General features: G+C 36.0%; 1 protein-coding gene across 1 annotated transcript; it reads right to left on the reverse strand.

The window, feature by feature from the left end:
• Positions 1-4,962: 4,962 nt before the first annotated feature.
• On the reverse strand, positions 4,963-20,115 carry LOC306883786 (very long chain fatty acid elongase 6-like). Its single transcript, XM_079439271.1, has 4 exons — positions 19,817-20,115; positions 9,641-9,772; positions 8,609-8,760; positions 4,963-6,537 (listed from the first exon to the last, which is right to left on the reverse strand). The coding sequence occupies exons 1-4, from the start codon at positions 19,897-19,899 to the stop codon at positions 6,104-6,106; spliced, it is 801 nt and encodes a 266-aa protein (XP_079295397.1). The 5' UTR covers positions 19,900-20,115; the 3' UTR covers positions 4,963-6,103.
• Between the last annotated feature and the right edge of the window lie 344 nt (positions 20,116-20,459).

Genomic DNA, 20,459 nt, shown 5'->3' on the forward strand with positions numbered 1-20,459 from the left:
TTTACATTTCTAATGAGAGGGACACAATTAAGTCCACATTTAAGCCAATATCCAGGTATGAATGAACCCTTATTGCGTTACTGTAGCATAATTGAGGGCACCTTGGAAATGAAGATGAATATGTGTGCAATGGAAATATATAGACAAACATACTAAGACTAATCAACAAACATCCATATATAATATACTGTGAATTTTTAAACATTTGTAAAAAAAAAAAAAAGCTTAAAAAAAGATACAATTTTATTATAGACTGCAGTCCATATGCACCATTAACATATACTTACAGATTCACTTGCTGCATTTGTATCTTGCATCCACGACCATTAGGCCAATATTCACCAATAAAGCACAGCAATGAAAAATGTTTTCAAAAGAATCTGTAGTAGCTCTTAATTAGAGGGAGTTTGCATGAGTATCACCTGTCCAGCAGGGAGCGATGTCATACAGCATTGATCAAGAGGTGGCGTGAGTTAGAGTTTGCAGGTGTTAACATTCCTTTGAGCATCGAGAAACATGTGGAACAGGTAGGCCATGAAACACGTGTTTGTTTTGTGCTCTTATAATTTCCTCCCACGTTTTCAATGAAGCGACTCACAATGCAGTTAGGCTTGATTTTGATAATGATATGTACAACTTTTTGTGACTGAGATTGTTTAAAGTTGCTGTTAGCTGGCAGGTTGTTGCATGTGCAGTTTCTTCTTTATAATAATAATATTAATGATGATGATGATGATGATGATTTGTTTTTGTGTTGCGTTGTGGTTGGTCCTTTTTTAAAATATATATATATATATATATATTAGATTTGAAAAATTTAGGTCATTTAGCATTGTATGAAGTAAGTATGAATATGAGGTTATGAAACGGTTTGCGTTTATGCTATACAAGTCAATTAAGAGGAACGTTCTTGAATTTTGTACATCTGTATTTGAGTTATTGCATCTCTTGGAAATGGCGATTTATTGGGACAAACATATAGGGACTTTTTTTCTTGATCATAGTTATTATTCTTACTGTTGTTGTTTTTGTTGTATATATTTTGTATGTTGTGCACTGTATGCTACGTTTGCCAAAAACAAAAGTGCAATCCCATAATGCAGTGTCCTTAATATGACCTTCTGTATCATTTGACAATATTAAGGAGGATTTTTTTATTTTATTTATTTATTTATTTTCATATTTGATCAGGCTCCTTGAATGCAAAATCAAAATGTTCCATATTTACAAAATTTCTGAATGGATGTCACTTACTAAATTAAACATGATGGTTGTGTGACAATGTATTATACTGCTATTTTTTATTTTTTTAATAGTTTGCTGTTTCCCTTACTATTTTCAATAAGTAGTAGGCAGTATTAAGTGCACTATTTAGTAAGTAGTTGGCTAGTATTGCATTCTGAACTTACATAGTGTATGCCCTTTTTTAAAGTAGTTATATGAAATTAGCTAGTCATTTGTTTGTATTTATATGCAAGCAGTTTCAACTTTGCAGATTTTGTATTTTCTGTAATTGCAGTTGCTTATTAATAATTATGCACACATGTCTGGAAACAATACGATTTTAAACCTCTACCAGTCCTGACTGACATACTACACAGTCTGTGGAGTCTTTGACCTTTCAAAATGATAACTGATATTTTGTGAGCTAGACAGAGCATGGCACATCTGACCTAAGGCTTTTTGTGGCATTCTCCATAGGGCAGTGAGTGAGTCAAATCAACTTTATTGCCATACACGTGACCGTAATGCAAAGATGAGAATGAAACAGATATTCTGGATGTCACAAGTGAAATATCTCAGTTGAAAATGACACTAGATCTAGACTTTAGAGAACATTATTATCTAGAGAAGTATTATATATTAAGTAGATGAGGTTAAGTATTGCATATAAAAATATACAGTTGTGGTCAGAATTATTGGCACCCTTGGTAAATATGATCAAAGAAGGCTGTGAAAATAAATCTGCATTGTTAATCCTTTTGATCTTTTATTTGAAAAAGAATCACAAAAATCTAACCTTTCATTGGAGAATAAGCATTTAAAATGGGGGGAAATATCATTATGAAATATGTTTTTCTCTAATACACATTGGCCACAATTAACGGCACCCTTTTATTCAATACTTTTTGAAACCTCCATTTGCCAGTTTAACAGCTCTAAATTTTCTCCTATAATGCCTAATGAGGTTAGATAACACCTGACAAGAGATCAGAGACCATTCCTTCATCCACAATCACTTTTAGATTCCCACCTCCATGATGGTGGTGCTTCTCTTCAGTTCACCTCACTCATTTTCTACAGGGTTCAGGTCAGAGGACTGGAATGGCCAGCAGAAGCTTGGTTTTGTGCCCAGTGACCCATATTTGTATTGTTTTTGAGGTTTGTGTTTGGATTATTGTCCGGTTGGAAGATCCAAACATGGCCCATTATAAGATTTCTAACAGTCAGTCACTTGTTGATTTTTTTTTTTTTTTTTTTTTTTGGTATTTGATAGAATCCATGATGCCATGTAACTAAACAAGATGTCCAGGACCTCCAGCAGAAATATAGGCCCACAACATTAAAAATACAGCAGTATATTTCATTGTACACATGGGGTACTTTTTTTTTTTTTTTTTTTTAATCCCTATGTGCACCAAACCCATCTTGAGTGTTTGCTGCTAAAAAGCTTTTTTTTTTTTTGTTTCATCTGACCATAGAAGCCAGTCCCATTTGAAGTTCCAGTCGTGTCTGATAACTGAATATGCTGGAGTTTGTTTTTGGATGAGTGAGGAGAATTTTTCTTGAAACCCTCCTGAACACCATGTGGTGATGTAGGGGCTGTTTGACAATTTTTTAAAAAGGGTTTCTGCCCCCGAAACTCAACCTTTCTCTACAATTCTCCAGCTGTGGGCCTTGAAGAGTCTTTGGCCACTCAAATTCTCCTCCTCACCGTGCATTAGGATGATATAGACCCATGTCCTCTTCCAGGCAGATTCATAACATTTTCTGTTGATCAGAAATTCTTAATTATTGCCCTGATGGTGGAAATGGGAATTCTCACTCTTTTTGTAAAGCCACTTCACTAATTTGTGAAGCTCAATTATCTTTTGCTGCACATCAGAAATATATTCTTTGGTTTTTCTCATTGTGATGGATGATTAAGGGAATTTGGATTTTGGTTTCCCTCCTTTTTATATTTATGTGAAACAGGAAGCCATGGTTGGATAATTTCATGTTCATAATCCCCCTGGAGTGCTCAAAATTGTAAATATGAATGGGAATATACTTCAGAAATATTTTACTCATAATTTCTAGGGGTACCAATAATTGTTCTATCTATCTATCTATCTATCTATCTATCTATCTATCTATCTATCTATCTATCTATCTATCTATCTATCTATCTATCTATCTATCTATCTATCTATCTATCTATCTATCTATCTATCTATCTATCTATCTATCTCTAATCGTGTATGTTTCTCATCTTGGATTTTCTTTCTTGTACTTAAGTAATTTTGTTATGCCTTCTGTATCCAGTGATGGGTTAAATGAATGTAAACAGTCCTGAAGAGCTGAACATTCATTACATGTTGTACTTTTTCACCAGTTTTTCTTGTTTCAGAAGCAATAAGGAAAGTAAAGCTGTAAAGCTCACTCACGTGGAACATACTTGAACATTCAAAATATGTGCCAGCAATGATTTACGAAATCCATTTCATTCAGTATGTTGAAATGATTTCCAAATCTAACTACCTCTGCACTAATGCACACTGTTTTAAGCACACTTAGTTGATCAGAATATCCTTATTGTGTATGTGTTACTAAAATGGTTACTTGGGACTTTTTTTGCACACTGTAGCTGTGAATTGTATAAGGTGGATGCTTTTGATTTATTGGTCGCTATTTTTGTCAGGTATTTTGTTTTGTTCATTTAAAATGCCAAACATGTTTGACTACAGGCTTTGTCTGAGACGACAAAGTCTGTAAGCTTATAAGCGAATATGTGCCTCTGATATGTAAACATATGCAACATTATATTTAATGTTATACATCTTTGTGTTTTTTAAGCATTTTAAGTAGTATTCCTGTATGTTTGCCGAGGCCCTTTAGTGAGTCACCTAGTTGAGAATCAATGTCTAAGAATGATGCAATAGTTATGCCAAAAAGCAATTATATAAAAAAATAATCAAGGTATTAACATGTACTTTTATCAAATGTACTGTATGTTGTGTTAGTATGTCTAAAAGATGCTCCCATAAATTTCTGTTTTGGAGTCATTAGAACTGTCTCTGCCCTGCTGGTAGGAATTTCATGGACATCTGGAGTTACTCAACACAATGAAAGAATGTCTTCGTATAATAGCTGTCTACAATGTAATGCTAATAAGGTTTTGTGGTCTGTTTGGAGTTACTAGCTTTTAGAGATTAAGTACTGGAAACACTCAACAAACTGACTTCAAATCTAATGCCTACAAACTTTGATCCATATTATCCAGTGCTAACAGGCAGTATTTCATTGCACTTTATCTGCTGTAGTTACATCATCCAAAGATTTCCAATCAAATATGGCATTATGTGATGTGTATATATATGTCAAATTTCAGCTGGCCTGTGACCTCTGATCAGAGCTATTTCATAGTACTTTCAACAGACTGTCTATTGCCATATGGTTTAAAATGTCTGTTGGCATAATTTCTGTCACTCTTTTACCGCTCCACCCCAGTAGGCATGCATAACATGCTTAGTATGGGTTTAGAAAGCAGGGCAGTCTGAACTTATGTCTTATGTCATTGTGGCTGAGGCAGGAGTGCTCCCATCTGGCATGTTGCTGAGCCTGTTCACAGCAAGAGTGACAGTTCAGATCTCCTTCCTGCAGCGTTGAGAGCAAAATATGTACCAGGAAGGATCTCTCACACAGTCCTACCAGGGTAAACGAGGAGAAATCGAATGAAAAAACACAGACACGTGATTATTTCAGCACTCTTGGCTCTTTGTTAAAATCATCTATAGATGCTTTACATGTATACAGTGCAAATGCACAAGAGCACAATGGACACCATTCAGTGACAGAGATTATTCAGATTTGTTACAGTGATATAGACTGTTTAAGTATGCTTGACTTCATGGTCCTTTAGGCAGGGCTAGACTCTCTATGCCATCTGTCTTTGGAATGGATGGTGATGATGACCTTAAGCCATGAGAAGAAGACCAGGCCTTTCAGAGGTCAGAACAAATGCAGATTCAGAGAGGTCCGATGATTCATACTCCACAAGGGCCTCAGGTGTTCTGATGATCATTTGGCCCCAGTGTCCTCTCAAAATAGCCTTCATTGGTCTTTTATTTACTTGTGTGGTTGCTTGTGTGTATGAGTAATCCAATGGCATTAACATTTCAGGCCTATTTGACTACCTTGACTATTTTACCTTTTTGTTTTGTTTTCTGTTTTTTTTCTAAAATGATATGAACATCAAATGGAAAACTCTAAGACCTGAGAGAATTTTGGTGCTGCGACGCTGAACACAGGACATACTGTGGTATTTTTAGCCCAACATTAACCAGTCTTCCATTGACATGGCTTTCGTACAAAACTACCGTACACAATCTAATCAATAAAAATAAAAATGCAACAGTAACATTTAATGTTTAGACATAACCACACAAATATTAATTTGATCCATATAAGTTCCTTTTTCAAAATGTCCCAGTCCATTTGACGACTTCTGTTTTAATTTATTTTGCATCCCTTTTTTTTTATCTATACACTTTTTTTTTTTTTTTTTTAAATACAGAGAATTGTATTGGGCACACAAACATTACATAAAGACACTTTTTTTTTTTTTTTTTTTTTTTTTTTTTTTTTTTGTTCAACTGATATAATCGTAATGATTTCTCAGTACAGCTCAATAGAGCTTCCCTAGTGGCAGGGAGGTTTATCTCTATACGTTAGTAGTACAGTATGCACAAGCTTTGATAGTAGCCCCTCATGGTCTTTGCTTCTTTCTTCTGCAAGTTCATAAGCCCTAACTGTAAAGACACATCCATCCACTACCAATCATTGGTCCATTTAGTTTTTCCCCACCTCACCTAGATTAATTTTAAAAAATAATTTTCTTGATTTATTGGCTTTTCTTGGCAGCACTGGATTTGGTCTTTGTGATGTAGGCTTCGAAGAAGAACTGGCAGAAGAGCACAAAGTAGCTGAGGTACATGAGGGACGACCACACAATGTTCTGCACATGGGACGGGCACTCTTGGCCTTGCTGCATCCACGAATACACCAGGTAGTTGACCACGCAGCCCATCACCATCTGGGTGATCTGCGTCAGGGTGATGAACATGGCGAACTTGCGAGAGATTTTGAAGCCGGCGGCCCGTAGAGCGTAGTAAGAATACATGACGGCGTGCACCAGATAGTTCATGGTCATGAACCAGCCCCCGCCAGCCACCATGTCCTTGTAGGAGTACCAGGAATAGAGCAGAACTGTGATGTGATGATACCAGTGCAGGAAAATCAGCTTTTGCTTCCGCAAGACGATGAATAGTGTGTCTCCTGGAAGGATAAGAACAAGAGACTGATTGTGAGAGAGATTTAGGAAGAGAATAGAGAGAGTAAAATATTTCATAATTGTTTGGTGAATAAACACTGGTTGCTATGGCTGTCTTGACATGCTATCTTGTTTTTCTTTTAGGTTTTGAAAATGGCGACGGTATTGTGTTATTGATTTAGTGAGTAAAGATTAAGGTATTCAGCTAAACTTGCATGTTCTAGACCTTGAATATTTGAATATCTAATCAGGACAAGGTTGACCAATGCATTCGGCAGACAAAACAAGTTTTATTTGGCTAAATGCAACAAGGTCAAACAGTGTAGACATGGTTTTTAAGCTACAATTTAAGTCATTAAAGATGTTGTAAGTAAACAACTGTTAGTGAAGCTCCACTAGCCCAGCTAATGATGTTGTGTTGGATATAGCGTTACAAAATGCTGGATAGAAACAGCACGATGAGCATTAAATCTTGATGTGCATAAAAATGTATGCACTTTATTAAGACCGATCATTTATTTATTTTATTGTATTAGATGAGAAAACCTATGATGGAAACACAATTACTGAATGAAGTCAACAAATACTAAAACATTATAAAACATTATAAAAGTCTTTAATGTGACATTTAATGCATCCTTGCTAAGTTAAAGTAATAAAAATATTATTTAAAAAAATATTATTTAAAATTCGGGGGAGTTTTTTTGTTTTTGTTGTTGCTGTTTTTGTTAACTTGTTCACTTTAAATTGTCCATAAATTAATATCAGAGGGCAAGTGCTGCAAGTCAAAAGTCTATATATGTTAGTATGTCTCCTGCTGTACATCAGTGACCAAAACATCATGACTCATTATGCGTGCCTAGGAGGGATGTTAATGCTCCTCACATTGTCTCAGTGCCGTCTTTTTGTCTCTACAATAAGCCTGGTAGCCCACTATCCGGCAGGACATGGCAAACACAATAGGCCCAGGCAGGCTGAAAATAGATCCACTATCCTCGATTTCTAGACTTGGGGTTATGCTGCAAGGTTCATGCTAACAAATTCTGTTACGCTTTCACAACCAATTATGTTCATGCAGATGAACACTAGGCTTCTCAGTAGTGCTTTGTCACTGGAGCAAGCTACACAGAAGAGGCAGAATGTATTTAACAGAACTTAATTTTTTCTGTGTTAAAGGATTACAGTTGTTTTAAATAGAGTTGAGGATTTGGGAACTGTTATACTTTGCTGTGGTCATATATACATAGATTTTTTTTCGGGTCCCACAGTGTAAGAATAGAGAATTAGAACTGAAAAAGTTGTATTATAACACTATAAATATTTTGGTCCTGTTTTGCTTTATATAGATATTAATACACATTCATTTAAAGATATGCCATTCTTTTATACAAATAGTAGGTGTGAATTTGTATCTGCATGTATATTATGAATGCACAGTATGACTAGGAGTGCTCAACTTTAAGTATGCTTGGCGGGAGTAAAAAAAAAAAGCATGACATTAATTTTATATATACTGTATATAACACTGTGCCTGTGATGTGATGCAGTTTCATGTTTTCAGGTTGATGGTACTTTGTTTTTGTTTTTTTACTTTTTAGGGTATCGAGATTTATACCTTTTTACTGGTATTAAAATTAGAACTGGTATTAAAATTCTTAAATTATAAAGCAAGAATTATTTTTGTGGCAGATTTAAAAAAAACTCTTTTGTCTTAATGAACTAAAAATCCATCACAATATAATGAAAGTAATCATTTTAAATTCTGCAAGGGAAAATAGGCATCAATGTTATGTGCAGTATGAAAAATGTATGTTCATTTTGTAAATAATTGCTTTCATTTAGTTCATCGTGTAGCAGTATTATGAAATTATTTTTGTTTTTAACGATGAACTCTCAAGTGGAAAAATCTGCTAAATTAAATATTCAAAACTGACAAATAAGAAAATTTTGTTAGAAATAATATTAAGTGGTACGACACCAATTTATTGTGCATTTCTACTTCCAAACAAATATATAAAATAGCTTAAATCTTAACCTATGAAACTGAAATAAAATAGGACATATAGACAATCTCACCTAGTTCAGGTGCCTTGCTGAGGACAAAAGCATAGGCCCAGAACTTGCTGACTGGTCCGTTGTAGAAACTCTGATCGCACACTGATTGCTTTAGGCCTTTGGTCATCAAGATGTTCATCATGTAGCCTCCAGTTCTGATGGCACCAAATATACTGAAGAAGGATGTGCAACAAAACAAAAGAGACACTTTAAATCAGATCCAAAATGGTATATGCTTTATTTAACTGTTAGGACTCATAGCATTACTACTAAGGCCAACGATGCTTTATTTTTATTGGGTGTGCTTATTTATTGACACTTAACATTGTGTGGCTGGGCAGTTACTTGGCACTCAGGTTCCAGTTTTAGGTTTCTTATAGTGGCTGCCAAAGGCCGGATCATGTGATAAACCTGGAAGTGCGATGTAGTCTGTCTCACCACCTTTCTACAGTCACTATCGTGCTGATCTCCACACACAGAAGAGGGAGATATGTTATATTAAGTTAGATGACATGTTAAGGCGCAAGCTCAATATGAAATTATATATGCAGGCCTCTTATGTACCATATATGCAGGTCTTTATGACGTAACATGGAACGAGGAAGTGGCTTGTTTTTCTGGCTATAATGCACACCATTAATCTGCTAAAACATGAAACAATTTATAAATGCACAGTATTCACTACACAAAGTGCACATCACAGAAATGTGAAGTGTCTTTTCATTCTGACTGATTTAAGTATTTTAAACTATAATCTGTTAGCAAACTGCTTTTATCTTGCACTGCCATTGCATTGACATCTGATTTAATGTGCCGTAAAAGCTTCAGAAATAGGCCTATCTCCTACGTGGGTTATTACTTTACATATTAATAATTTGCATGTTACATTTTAATTTCCATCACTCATAGCACTGCAATATGTTAAGTAAGCAAATATGTTTTAGCATTAACAGGTGCTGTAGGCAAATGCATAGATGTATGTAACACCCATAGATACACCCTTGAACATTTGCATGCATGATCTATGACCCAGTTACCTATAGACATATTTACCTGAAGGCTGCAAGTGTTAAAGACCATAGTACTAAAGGTTTCCTCAATTCAAACTTCTCCCTTTGTTTCATTACATGCCTCCCACCAAGTATGCAGGCAGCGTAGAGAGCAGAGAAGAGGAAGGACTTCTTCCTGTAAGGAATGAGATGACACAAAATGAGTAAAGTTCAAAGAATTTCACTTCAGCCTTTATCGGGACCATCTGCTCACAGCATATTTTTAGCCATTTTGGTGAATTTACAATTTTATATAAACGATTGAGGTTTAAATTTGAAGCATATTCCAAGTTAGTATTTTTTTTTATATATATTTTTTAAATATCAGAACAAACTGTGAAACCCAAATGCTGTATATAAGTGGGTATTTAGCATATAATTTTATTCTCCCTCTCTCTATAAGATTTGGTTACATTTTATTTTAAGGTGTTCTTGTTACAGTGTAATTATATATTTAAGTACTGAGTAATATTAATTAACTACATGTACTTACTCTATGGCTTAGGGTTAGTTGCATGTAATTCTGCATAATTAATTGTTAGTACATGTAATATGTGTAACAAGGACACCTTAAAATAAAGTGTTACCTAATTACCCTTTTTTTTAAATGTTTTGTTTTGATGTCTTTATTGTCTTACGCTCACCGAGGATGTATTTACTTGATCATAAATACAGTTAAAACAGTAATATTGTTAAATATTTTCACTACTTAAAAATATTTTAGCCATTGCTCGAGTCATCAGTGTCGCATCATGCTGAAGAAATCATTCTGTAATATGCAGATCTGCTGCTCAAGAAACATTTATTTTTTTCAACATTAATATTAATATGTTTTGTGGAAACACTAATATATTTTTCAAGATTCTTTGATGAATAGAAAGTTCAAAAGAGCATTTATTTGAAATACAAATATTTGTTAACAGTATAAATGTCTTTTTTTAAATCAATATTATATTCTAACAGAGAGAAACAAGCACAGCATTTTGATCTTCCTGAATTATGCCATGTTTTGAATGGAAGCATGCATCTCACATATAACATAGTCAAATTTGCAGACTTTGCATATGGTGAAACAACCACCTACAAACTGCTCCAGCGACTATTCTGACTAGATTATACTGCAGTTATGTAGCTGTTAGAAAAGCATCAGCAAAGCCAGAGCTTTTTCCATCTCTAAGTTCCAGTCTTACAAATTTGCATACTGGTTTAGAGTGTGTACTCTGCAAAAAAACAAATAGGATGCGTAAAGATTTTGAGTTATATACACCTCAGAATGTAATCCATTTGGTTTAGCAACTTTTTCCAAATGCATAAAACGTTACATAAATATGCCATTGTTTCTTAAATCCTATATTTATCACTTATCTGTTTCCAAAATGAAATAAACTGTTGTTGGAGCTTTTCATCACAAACAGCTTATTGAGCTTATTTTGACAGCTTGTGATGCTTTTAGGATCTCATAATATCTGGCAGCACTGTACTGCATTTATCTGGAAATATCCACCGTGCAGTCTAATTCAATTTTGAGGGCATTCTGATCCCTCTAAATCTAATTTGTGATAAATTTGTTTCCTTAAGGCCTAATCTGTCTTTTTTTTAATTTATTTTTATTTGAGGTAATCAGAATCTAAAGAAAACTAGGAAATCTCTGCATAAAGTATGTCTATTAAACACATTATTTACATTACGACAAAATTATGCTCAAGGGTATAGTATTTAGTTGTTTAAACCTAACATTGTCACAATGTCAACATTTCAGTAGCCAATACCAACATGAGAGAGATTTCATGGTTCAACTCATTTTGATACCATGTTCACAAATTAAACTAAAACAATGGCATGTAGTAATAAATTAACAAGCAAAAACAAAATCACAATTGTTTTTAGGCACTAAATTAAAACACCAGAATCAAGTAAACATTATCAAATAAAACAAATGATTCATTGCATAGTCTATATGTAATAAAACCCAATTGATGCTGTCAAAGTTTGGCCAAAATCAGGCCTTTAAATAAAATGAATTGAAGTGTTTCACACATCCTTATTAAAACACAAACTTTAATAATGACAGCAATTTTTTTTCAGTTAATGGAAGAGGTCAACCAGATGGGAGATTTGCCAGTCCAGCATCCAGCTGGCATTCTGAGCCAAAACTGGGGCACGTCTCTCCCTGCCAGTATCATTTCCAGGATGATGCGTGTTCTCTTTTCAAGAACTACAGTCAAATCGGCGAACGAGGATCCCCAGAGGTTCTTCTGGGTTTTAATTACCTTATTTACACATGGGTAAAGTCTCAGTTCTACTGCATGCAAAAATTCATATATATATATATATATATATAGCAATTTGTTTGGGTCATTTTTTGCTACACATGACCTCTATAGGCTTTGTGTGAAGAAGAGTAGGGTATAGATTGTGAAAGCACACTGAGCATCATTTTTATTTTTCTGCCTACTGGATGTGAGAAACACTGACCTCACTCTGCTCAGAACAGTGAGCCCATTCTGTGCATACAGCCCCCCCTCCAACCTTGACTCGTCATTGCTTTGTTCTTTGTGTACAAAGGGAGGCTGCAACAGTATTCACATATTTTATTAGACCAATTTATCAGTGTTATTGGATGACTGAACTCTTGTTTCTGGTTACAAATCAGGGTGTGATTGCTCACGCTAACAGATTTTTAGCAGACACATTTTCTTCACAATGCCAGCTAGCAGGAAGCTTGTACTTGAAAACAGCTGGCAGCAAGATGCAGCTAATGGTAATCCAACTTCTGTGTTTGTATGTCATTATGTATCGTGCCAGACCCAAACGTTTGATGCTACTAGGGGTATGTTTTATTTTTATTTTTTATTCAGTATACCTCTTGATTTACAGGTGTTTTTTTTGTTGTTTTTTTCAGTCAGAGGGACCATCATTTTGACCAAACAGCCATTTAAAAGCTTTGACATAATAAACTACTGAAGAATACCTCATTTTCATTTATATGGTTTGTGCACCTATAAGCAAAAATAAGCAGCAATACTGACCAACACTACAATTCAAAAGTTTATCTGCAAGATGTTTTTTTTTTTTTTATTGACCAAGGCTACAGGAATAATGTGAAATATTTTTACTAATATATATATTTCCCATATTCAATATATTGACCAGCCCTAGATGCAGCAAAGAAGTGAAGAAACTGCCAGTGAATGACAAAACAGCACCGCTTAGCGCCTTATCTGGAGACATGTCAATAAAGCAGAGCTACTGGAGCTTTCGTATAATGCAACAAAAATGATCCAGAAGACGGCAACAAATATTTTATATAAACCTAACAGATTCAGGTCCTGCGTCATCATCTCTCAATAAGTAGGTCTATGTATTGCAAGACCATCAAGTCCTTGACTTCTTCATCTGCGTTTTTGTCTATGCTCTCATTTTTTTTCCAGCTGAGAGCATCAACCCTGTACTGGACAAAGATTGATGGTGAAGCTACCTGCAAGGGCTAACACCTGGCCCAAGCTGTTTAGGCTGGAAGTGCTTCACAAGTCATTTAGAGCCACAAAATAAACGGATTTTGCAGCCTAATAGCAGTTTTAGACTAATGATGGTAGCAGAATCTGTTCTGCTAGATTCAGTGATTTTTAACCGAATGCAGCACAATGTTGGAAAAGTGCAGCATGATAGAATTAACTGCACAAGCACAGAAAAGGGTTTCTGTCAGTGCAAAACCCTACATATGGAAATGCAAACACAATCCCTTTTTTTCAATTCAATGTTAAAGGAATAGTTCTGCCATAAATTAAAATATGCTGAGAATTTACTCAGCCTTGTGAGTAAAATATCTAAACGAGTTCGTTTCTTCATCAAAACAGAATTTAGCATTACACCACTTGCTCCCCAATGGATCCTCTGCAGTGAATGGGTGCCGTCAGAATGAGAGTCCAAACAGCTGATAAAAACAATTAATTGATGGACAACTCCAGTCCATCAATTAATGGCTTGTGAAGTGAGAAGCTGCGTGTTTGTAATAAATTTGATAATAAATAAAAACCATGAAGATTGTTTCTTACATACAGCTTTAAACTTCAAAAGATGTTAACTGATGGACTGGATTCATGTGGATTATTGTGATGTTTTTATCAGCTGTTTGGACTCTCATTCTGACGGCACCCATTCACTGCACAGGATCCAATGGTGAGCAAGTGTCATGCTAAATTTCTCCAAATCTGTTTGATGAAAAACAATCTCATCTACATCTCGGATGGCCTCAAGAGGAGTATATTTTCACCATTTATTTATTTTTTAACATTTAGGGCTGAATTACTACTTTTAGATGAAAAATATATAATGTATATTTAAATAATTATTTTTCTAGCTAAACAGTTTCTGGCTAGCACTACTGATTGCTGCTGTGTTTAAGATCGGAGTGCGATAACATAGCTAAGGCTAAACAAACCGATGGCTGATGTTATAATTTGTGACATGGTGGAAAGGGCTTTAGCCAGAGGTATTTGTTTTTCTCTACCACCCTCTCCAAACATCAAATACAATCTCTTATTTTGGGCTACTCACATTGAAAATAGAAACAAGGTGACTGCTCTTTCAGAGGTCAAATTTGGAAATACTTTTTTTGTCAAGTGCCCCTAGTTATGGTGGGTGGCAAAGGCTTTAAGTTTTGTCAAAGACCTTTTAGACGTGTCAGTTGAAGGATGCCGGAAAAGCATATCTTATTTATAAATAGAATGTCTCAAGCCAGTGGCGTGGTGTAGTAAAGTGACTGTCTGCATTCATTGTATTAAGTAACATTTATTGTAGGGACAACGGTTTGTGGTGCCAGGAAACTCTACTATGTGTCTCTATTATGTAAGCCTGGCAGCCTGTGTGGAAATCAGTCCACTTTTATTTATCCAGTATTTTTGTGCCTCCTGTCTGCTTGTCTTTATTTTGAGAGACGGACTCTTACAATGAGAGCTCATTAAATCAACTTTTGGGCAGTGTAGTATAGTGAGGATAGAGGATAAAAATACACCCAGATTAGAGATGACCTGTGGCTATCTTCACAACCTTAGGCTAATTCTCTCTGGTCAAACCAGAACAACACGAAACGTGGCACATTGCATAAGCCATGGCAGCTCTGTCTTATTGATCTTCACTGAGAATTGTTTTGCCAATCAAAAAACAAATATTAGCAACCCACATAAAAAAAAAAAAAAAAAATATATATATATATATATATATATATATATATAATACAAGTTTCAGCTCTGTATTCTATATAACCATTAAAACCTATTAATTTATAATAACTTCATAAAAAATATATTTTATTTAAACAGATAATACATGAAAATGTATATTTTTGTATAAATGTACTTATTTATTTGGCAAGAACAGATGCCAATATGGCCGTCTGTCTGGCAGGTATGACTCAGCACTGTCAAATATTAATGAACTAATTTTAGTCCTGTCATGTTTTACACAACAAGTACATGGCCTGTAAAATGTATGTTTATTGCTACACATGTTGAATAAATGAGCACCGGCACAGCCGTTGAAATGCAGCATGCATGTACATGTTGAAGTGAGATTTTTAAAAACACAGAACAAAATTGCTACATATTTTCACGAGGCCAATTCCTTTAAAATAGGTTCTCTGCAGTGTTAAGTACTTTTATATCTGTCAAATTTTAAAAGCTTCTGTTACCTATGAAAACACAGGGTGCTTTGAACGATCAGGTGATAATTATAGCTAACTTTGTATTGCAGCAGTCTATTCATGTACTCATATACTTACTCTTATTTATTCATATACAATATATTTTCTTCACAGTCGTTCAGGAAACTCTATGGTCTGTTGAAACACCTGTGCTTGCCAAGCATAAATAATTCAGATCTGTTTATCAAAGCTGACATTCTGTTTCCCTGATCATTAGGAGGATGTACGAAAGGATCTTGTGGTGTTGCAGTCATTCATCACAGAGCAGAACATTGGATTATTAAAGCAGAGACACGAGCCTTGCAATTGCTTTTTAAATCAGAACAGGGGAGGGGTTCTGAAAAATGCTTTTCAAGCAAATGTTTAGTCTCTGTATCTATGCATTAGCCTTGAATTACCAAGCTGATATATAGTCTTAAAACTGCTGAGTAACAGTACAGCTAATTGGTATTTAACCCCTTTGTTCATCCCCTCACTCAGCTGAATGACCACTGGCAAAGATTTTGGCTGTTAGAAATCTTAGATTTTAATATCCACACTCAAATTTAGCTTTGTTTAACAGGTTTTTAATGGAGCTACTACAACATGCTATAGAAATACAGCATGTGAAATTATATTACAAAAGAAGGGCATGCATTTTGTACAAACCCGATTCCAAAAAAGTTGGGACGCTGTACAAATTACGAATAAAAAAGGACTGCAATAATTTACAAATCTCATAAACTTGTATTTTATTCACAATAGAATATAGATAACATATCAAATGTTGAAAGTGAGACGTTTTGAAATGTAATGCCAAATATTGGCTCATTTTGGATTTCATGAGAGCTACACATTCCAAAAAAGTTGGGACAGGTAGCAATAAGGGGCCGGAAAAGTTAAATGTTCATATAAGGAACAGCTGGAGGACCAATTTGCGACTTATTAGGTCAATTGGCAACATGATTGGGTATAAAAAAAGCCTCTCAGAGTGGCAGTGTCTCTCAGAAGTCAAGATGGCAAGAGGATAACAAATTCCCCCAATGCTGCGGCGAAAAATAGTGGAGCAATATCAGAAAGGAGTTTCTCAGAGAAAAATTGCAAAGAGTTTGAAGTTATCATCATCTACAGTGCATAATATCATCCAAAGATTCAGAGAATCTGGAACAATCTCTGTGCGTAAGGGTCAAGGCCGGAAAACCATACTGGATGCCCGTGATCTTCGGGCCCTTAGACGGCACTGCATCACATACAGGAATGCTCCTGTAATGGAAATCACAACATGGGCTCAGGAATACTTCCAGAAAACATTGTCGGTGAACACAATCCACCGTGCCATTCGCCGTTGCCGGCTAAAACTCTATAGGTCAAAAAAGAAGCCATATCTAAACATGATCCAGAAGCGCATGCGTTTTCTCTGGGCCAAGGCTTATTTAAAATGGACTGTGGCAAAGTGGAAAACTGTTCTGTGGTCAGACGAATCAAAATTTGAAGTTCTTTTTGGAAAACTGGGACGCCATGTCATCCGGACTAAAGAGGACAAGGACAACCCAAGTTGTTATCAGCGCTCCGTTCAGAAGCCTGCATCTCTGATGGTATGGGGTTGCATGAGTGCGTGTGGCATGGGCAGCTTACACATCTGGAAAGGCACCATCAATGCTGAAAGGTATATCCAAGTTCTAGAACAACATATGCTCCCATCCAGACGTTGTCTCTTTCAGGGAAGACCTTGCATTTTCCAACATGACAATGCCAGACCACATACTGCCTCAATTACAACATCATGGCTGCGTAGAAGGAGGATCTGGGTACTGAAATGGCCAGCCTGCAGTCCAGATCTTTCACCCATAGAAAACATTTGGCGCATCATAAAGAGGAAGATGCGACAAAGAAGACCCAAGACAGTTGAGCAACTAGAAGCCTGTATTAGACAAGAATGGGACAACATTCCTATTCCTAAACTTGAGCAACTTGTCTCCTCAGTCCCCAGACGTTTGCAGACTGTTATAAAAAGAAGAGGGGATGCCATACAGTGGTAAACATGGCCTTGTCCCAACTTTTTTGAGATGTTGATGCCATGAAATTTAAAATAAACTTATTTTTCCCTTAAAATGATACATTTTATCAGTTTAAACATTTGATATGTCATCTATGTTGTATTCTGAATAAAATATTGAAATTTGAAACTTCCACATCATTGCATTCTGTTTTTATTCACAATTTGTACAGTGTCCCAACTTTTTTGGAATCGGGTTTGTATATTGGGTAATTACAGTACATACTTAGGTAGGAAGTGCAAATAAAGACAAAAACATTAAACTTGTTTAGAAAAAAAGAACGGTTGTAGCTACGAGATTAATAAAATTGAAAGGTGGAATGTTAAAAAAACAACAACAAAAAAACTAGATAACAGAGAGGGCCATTGTCTTACACATAAAGTAATGTGATTACAAGGAAGTGTTATGAAACGTGATGGTTGCAAGTTAACTACATTCCTGAAGGAAGGTTTGGTTACAAGCCCGTGCTGAATTGATATTAATGACTTATGTTGCATGATTTAATGGGTTAAGTGTCAGGTGCATGTCTATAAATGTGTCTCCATTCTTTTTTTCTTTTTTTTTGTCTTAGTGATAGTTCACTCAAAAATGGAAAATGTGTCATCATTTACTATACTCTCATATTGGTAATCACAGTTACCATTCATTATCACATGCAATGAAAGTGAATGGTGACTGAGTTTGTCAGTTTGCCTGCAATCCTTTTTGGTCTTCCATGGAAGGTAATAAGTGTTGGAAAGTGTATGAAAAATTATCTGAGTGTAAATAATGACTAATAAAGAATTGTAGTGTTTGGGTTAACTATGCCTTTAAATCTGCATTTCAGTGTTTTGAACAGTTAAACAGCACAAGACGTTCAATCAGAAACAGACATGCTGAAATAGCCTAATCAGCAAAACAGAATAATTATTAAAACTCAAATATACGGTACATTCAAGACAGTAGGTGTTTGTCCACACAGGAGGTCACACAAGATGATAGATGTGATGCAAGCAACCGCGAGAAGTCGGCACAGTGACGCGAAAACGTGATTGGTCAAATGTGTGTCAGCAGACATCAACAGCCGCGTCCCATTGGTTAGTTGCTATGAATTCTACAGCAGCCTCACTTCTCCGCCTCCAAACGCGCTACATAATTACAAAATTGATCCATAGCGAGTAATCGTGTTGGTGTTACCATGTGTCAGATACTTTAAACAAGCGACACAGTTTCCAAACAGGCAAACGTGCCAAATGTACACAAACCATTAACTACAGAGCACATGCACCTATGTAGGCTATAGATAAAAAGATTTTATAAAGACCATACACGGTCTATGCAGCGACTGTAATAACGCGTTGCTTGCAATGCATATGTCTGATCCCATATGATTTTTATGGTGTTCACATTTTGCTAAAGAGATTGTGGGCTAGGCTAAGATTTGAGCTAGTGATGGGGAAGTTCGACTCATTTCCGCGAATCGGTTCTTTTGAACGATTCGTTAAAAAACGATTCCAAACGAATCTTTTACGTCATGGCGTGATTGTCACCACGTGGTCCCTGACAAACCGGTGTAGCTCACCGTACTCTAACCTAACGTTTCAATAAAACCGTAGCCGTGTTTATACTATATTTCTGTATTACGTGTTTAATTTAGTTTTACTAATAAGAGTGTTTATGCTAGATTAATGCTATTTTGTGATTGTAACTTTCCTAAAATCAAGTCTGCAACACATGTTGACAATGTAACATTTCTGCTTGTTGTCCCATTAGCCAAACAAGTTCGTATCTGAAACAAATCAGACATGTTCAGATGAGAATGAATCTGTTTGTGTGTAGACTCCAGAATCTCCAATTCAGTCCGATTCGTGAGCAAAGCTTTTTAAACCAGTTTTGTGAATCGGTTCAACCGATTTAGTAGAAAGATCCGACTCTAAAAGAATGAATCTTTCCCGAATCGGACATTGCTACTTTGGGCATGCGCTATTTAAGTCTGGATAAGCATCGCTTTGAAACACGCATTCAGTTTCGTTTACGAAAAAATCGTGTTTTTCAAATAAAGGTTTACGTAAGATATAAATCCGTGCGGCATCCTGGAGGATGAAGGTGCCAAATGTCACGAGGGACATTAAGCAGAGCATCACCTTGAATGTGCTTTGAATCTGATTAGAGTGCAGCGATGCTTCAAATATAGCATCGCTCATCACACGTAGATCATTTGTGTTATTAAAAAGAACGCAATGCTGAAGCAATATTGTTGAGTCTCGAGGGGGGAAATGGTACCTGCCAGTGACTTTCAAGACGGTTTTTAAACATTCGGCTTAATGCATGGTTCATATGCTAACGTTAGTCAGTCAGTGGAAAACAAGTGTAGCCTACACGCTATCTGATGAACGGCTTTGTAGGCATCATAGCTGTGATTATTATGGTCCAGCTTATTTGTCATGCATCAGAGCTACTGTACCAGTTCTCCTGCATCCATCGAATGGCTTCATCTTCATTGAATTGCCTCTCGAATTCGTATTCTTGCAAAGCCAGCACCGACATGGTCTCTCGTCCTTTAAACGCTTACAGTAGAACGTCAGGCTGTCTTTGGCGACTAAATGAACTCAGTTTGACGGATTTCCTAGCTATGTCTCGCAGGCTCAGCTCCAGCCTTGCCCTCGCATCGCTCTTGCCAGCCCCAGCACACTCGTTGAGATGTTCTCGAACGTCAGCCTATTTGACTCTGAGCCCGTGCCGGCATACGCCCTCCTCTCTTCTGAGGATGAGGAGCGCAGCGCAAGGTCCTAATGCCGCAGATCTGGTGCATCCTCCCGAGCTGTCGTCATCCCAGACTGCGGTGACCTTTGACATACATTCATAAACGATGCGTTTTTCACCGTTTTCGGTCGATTTTCAGAATGGGGAGTCTTTATTTGTGAAAATTAATCAACTGTGACAGTAGCCTAACATTTCTCACGTCTGAACTAAAGCAATCCATCATCTTCATTTATGACTTAACAAAATGTATTACCTTCTATAATATTTGACAGGTAACTAATATAGCTCCATTCAAATATTTAATGTTACCACAAAACCAGTCATAAGGGTCATTTAAAAAAAAA

The sequence above is a fragment of the Barbus barbus genome, assembly GCF_936440315.1.
Source record: "Barbus barbus genome assembly, chromosome: 17".
Classification (NCBI taxonomy): Eukaryota; Metazoa; Chordata; class Actinopteri; order Cypriniformes; family Cyprinidae; genus Barbus; species Barbus barbus.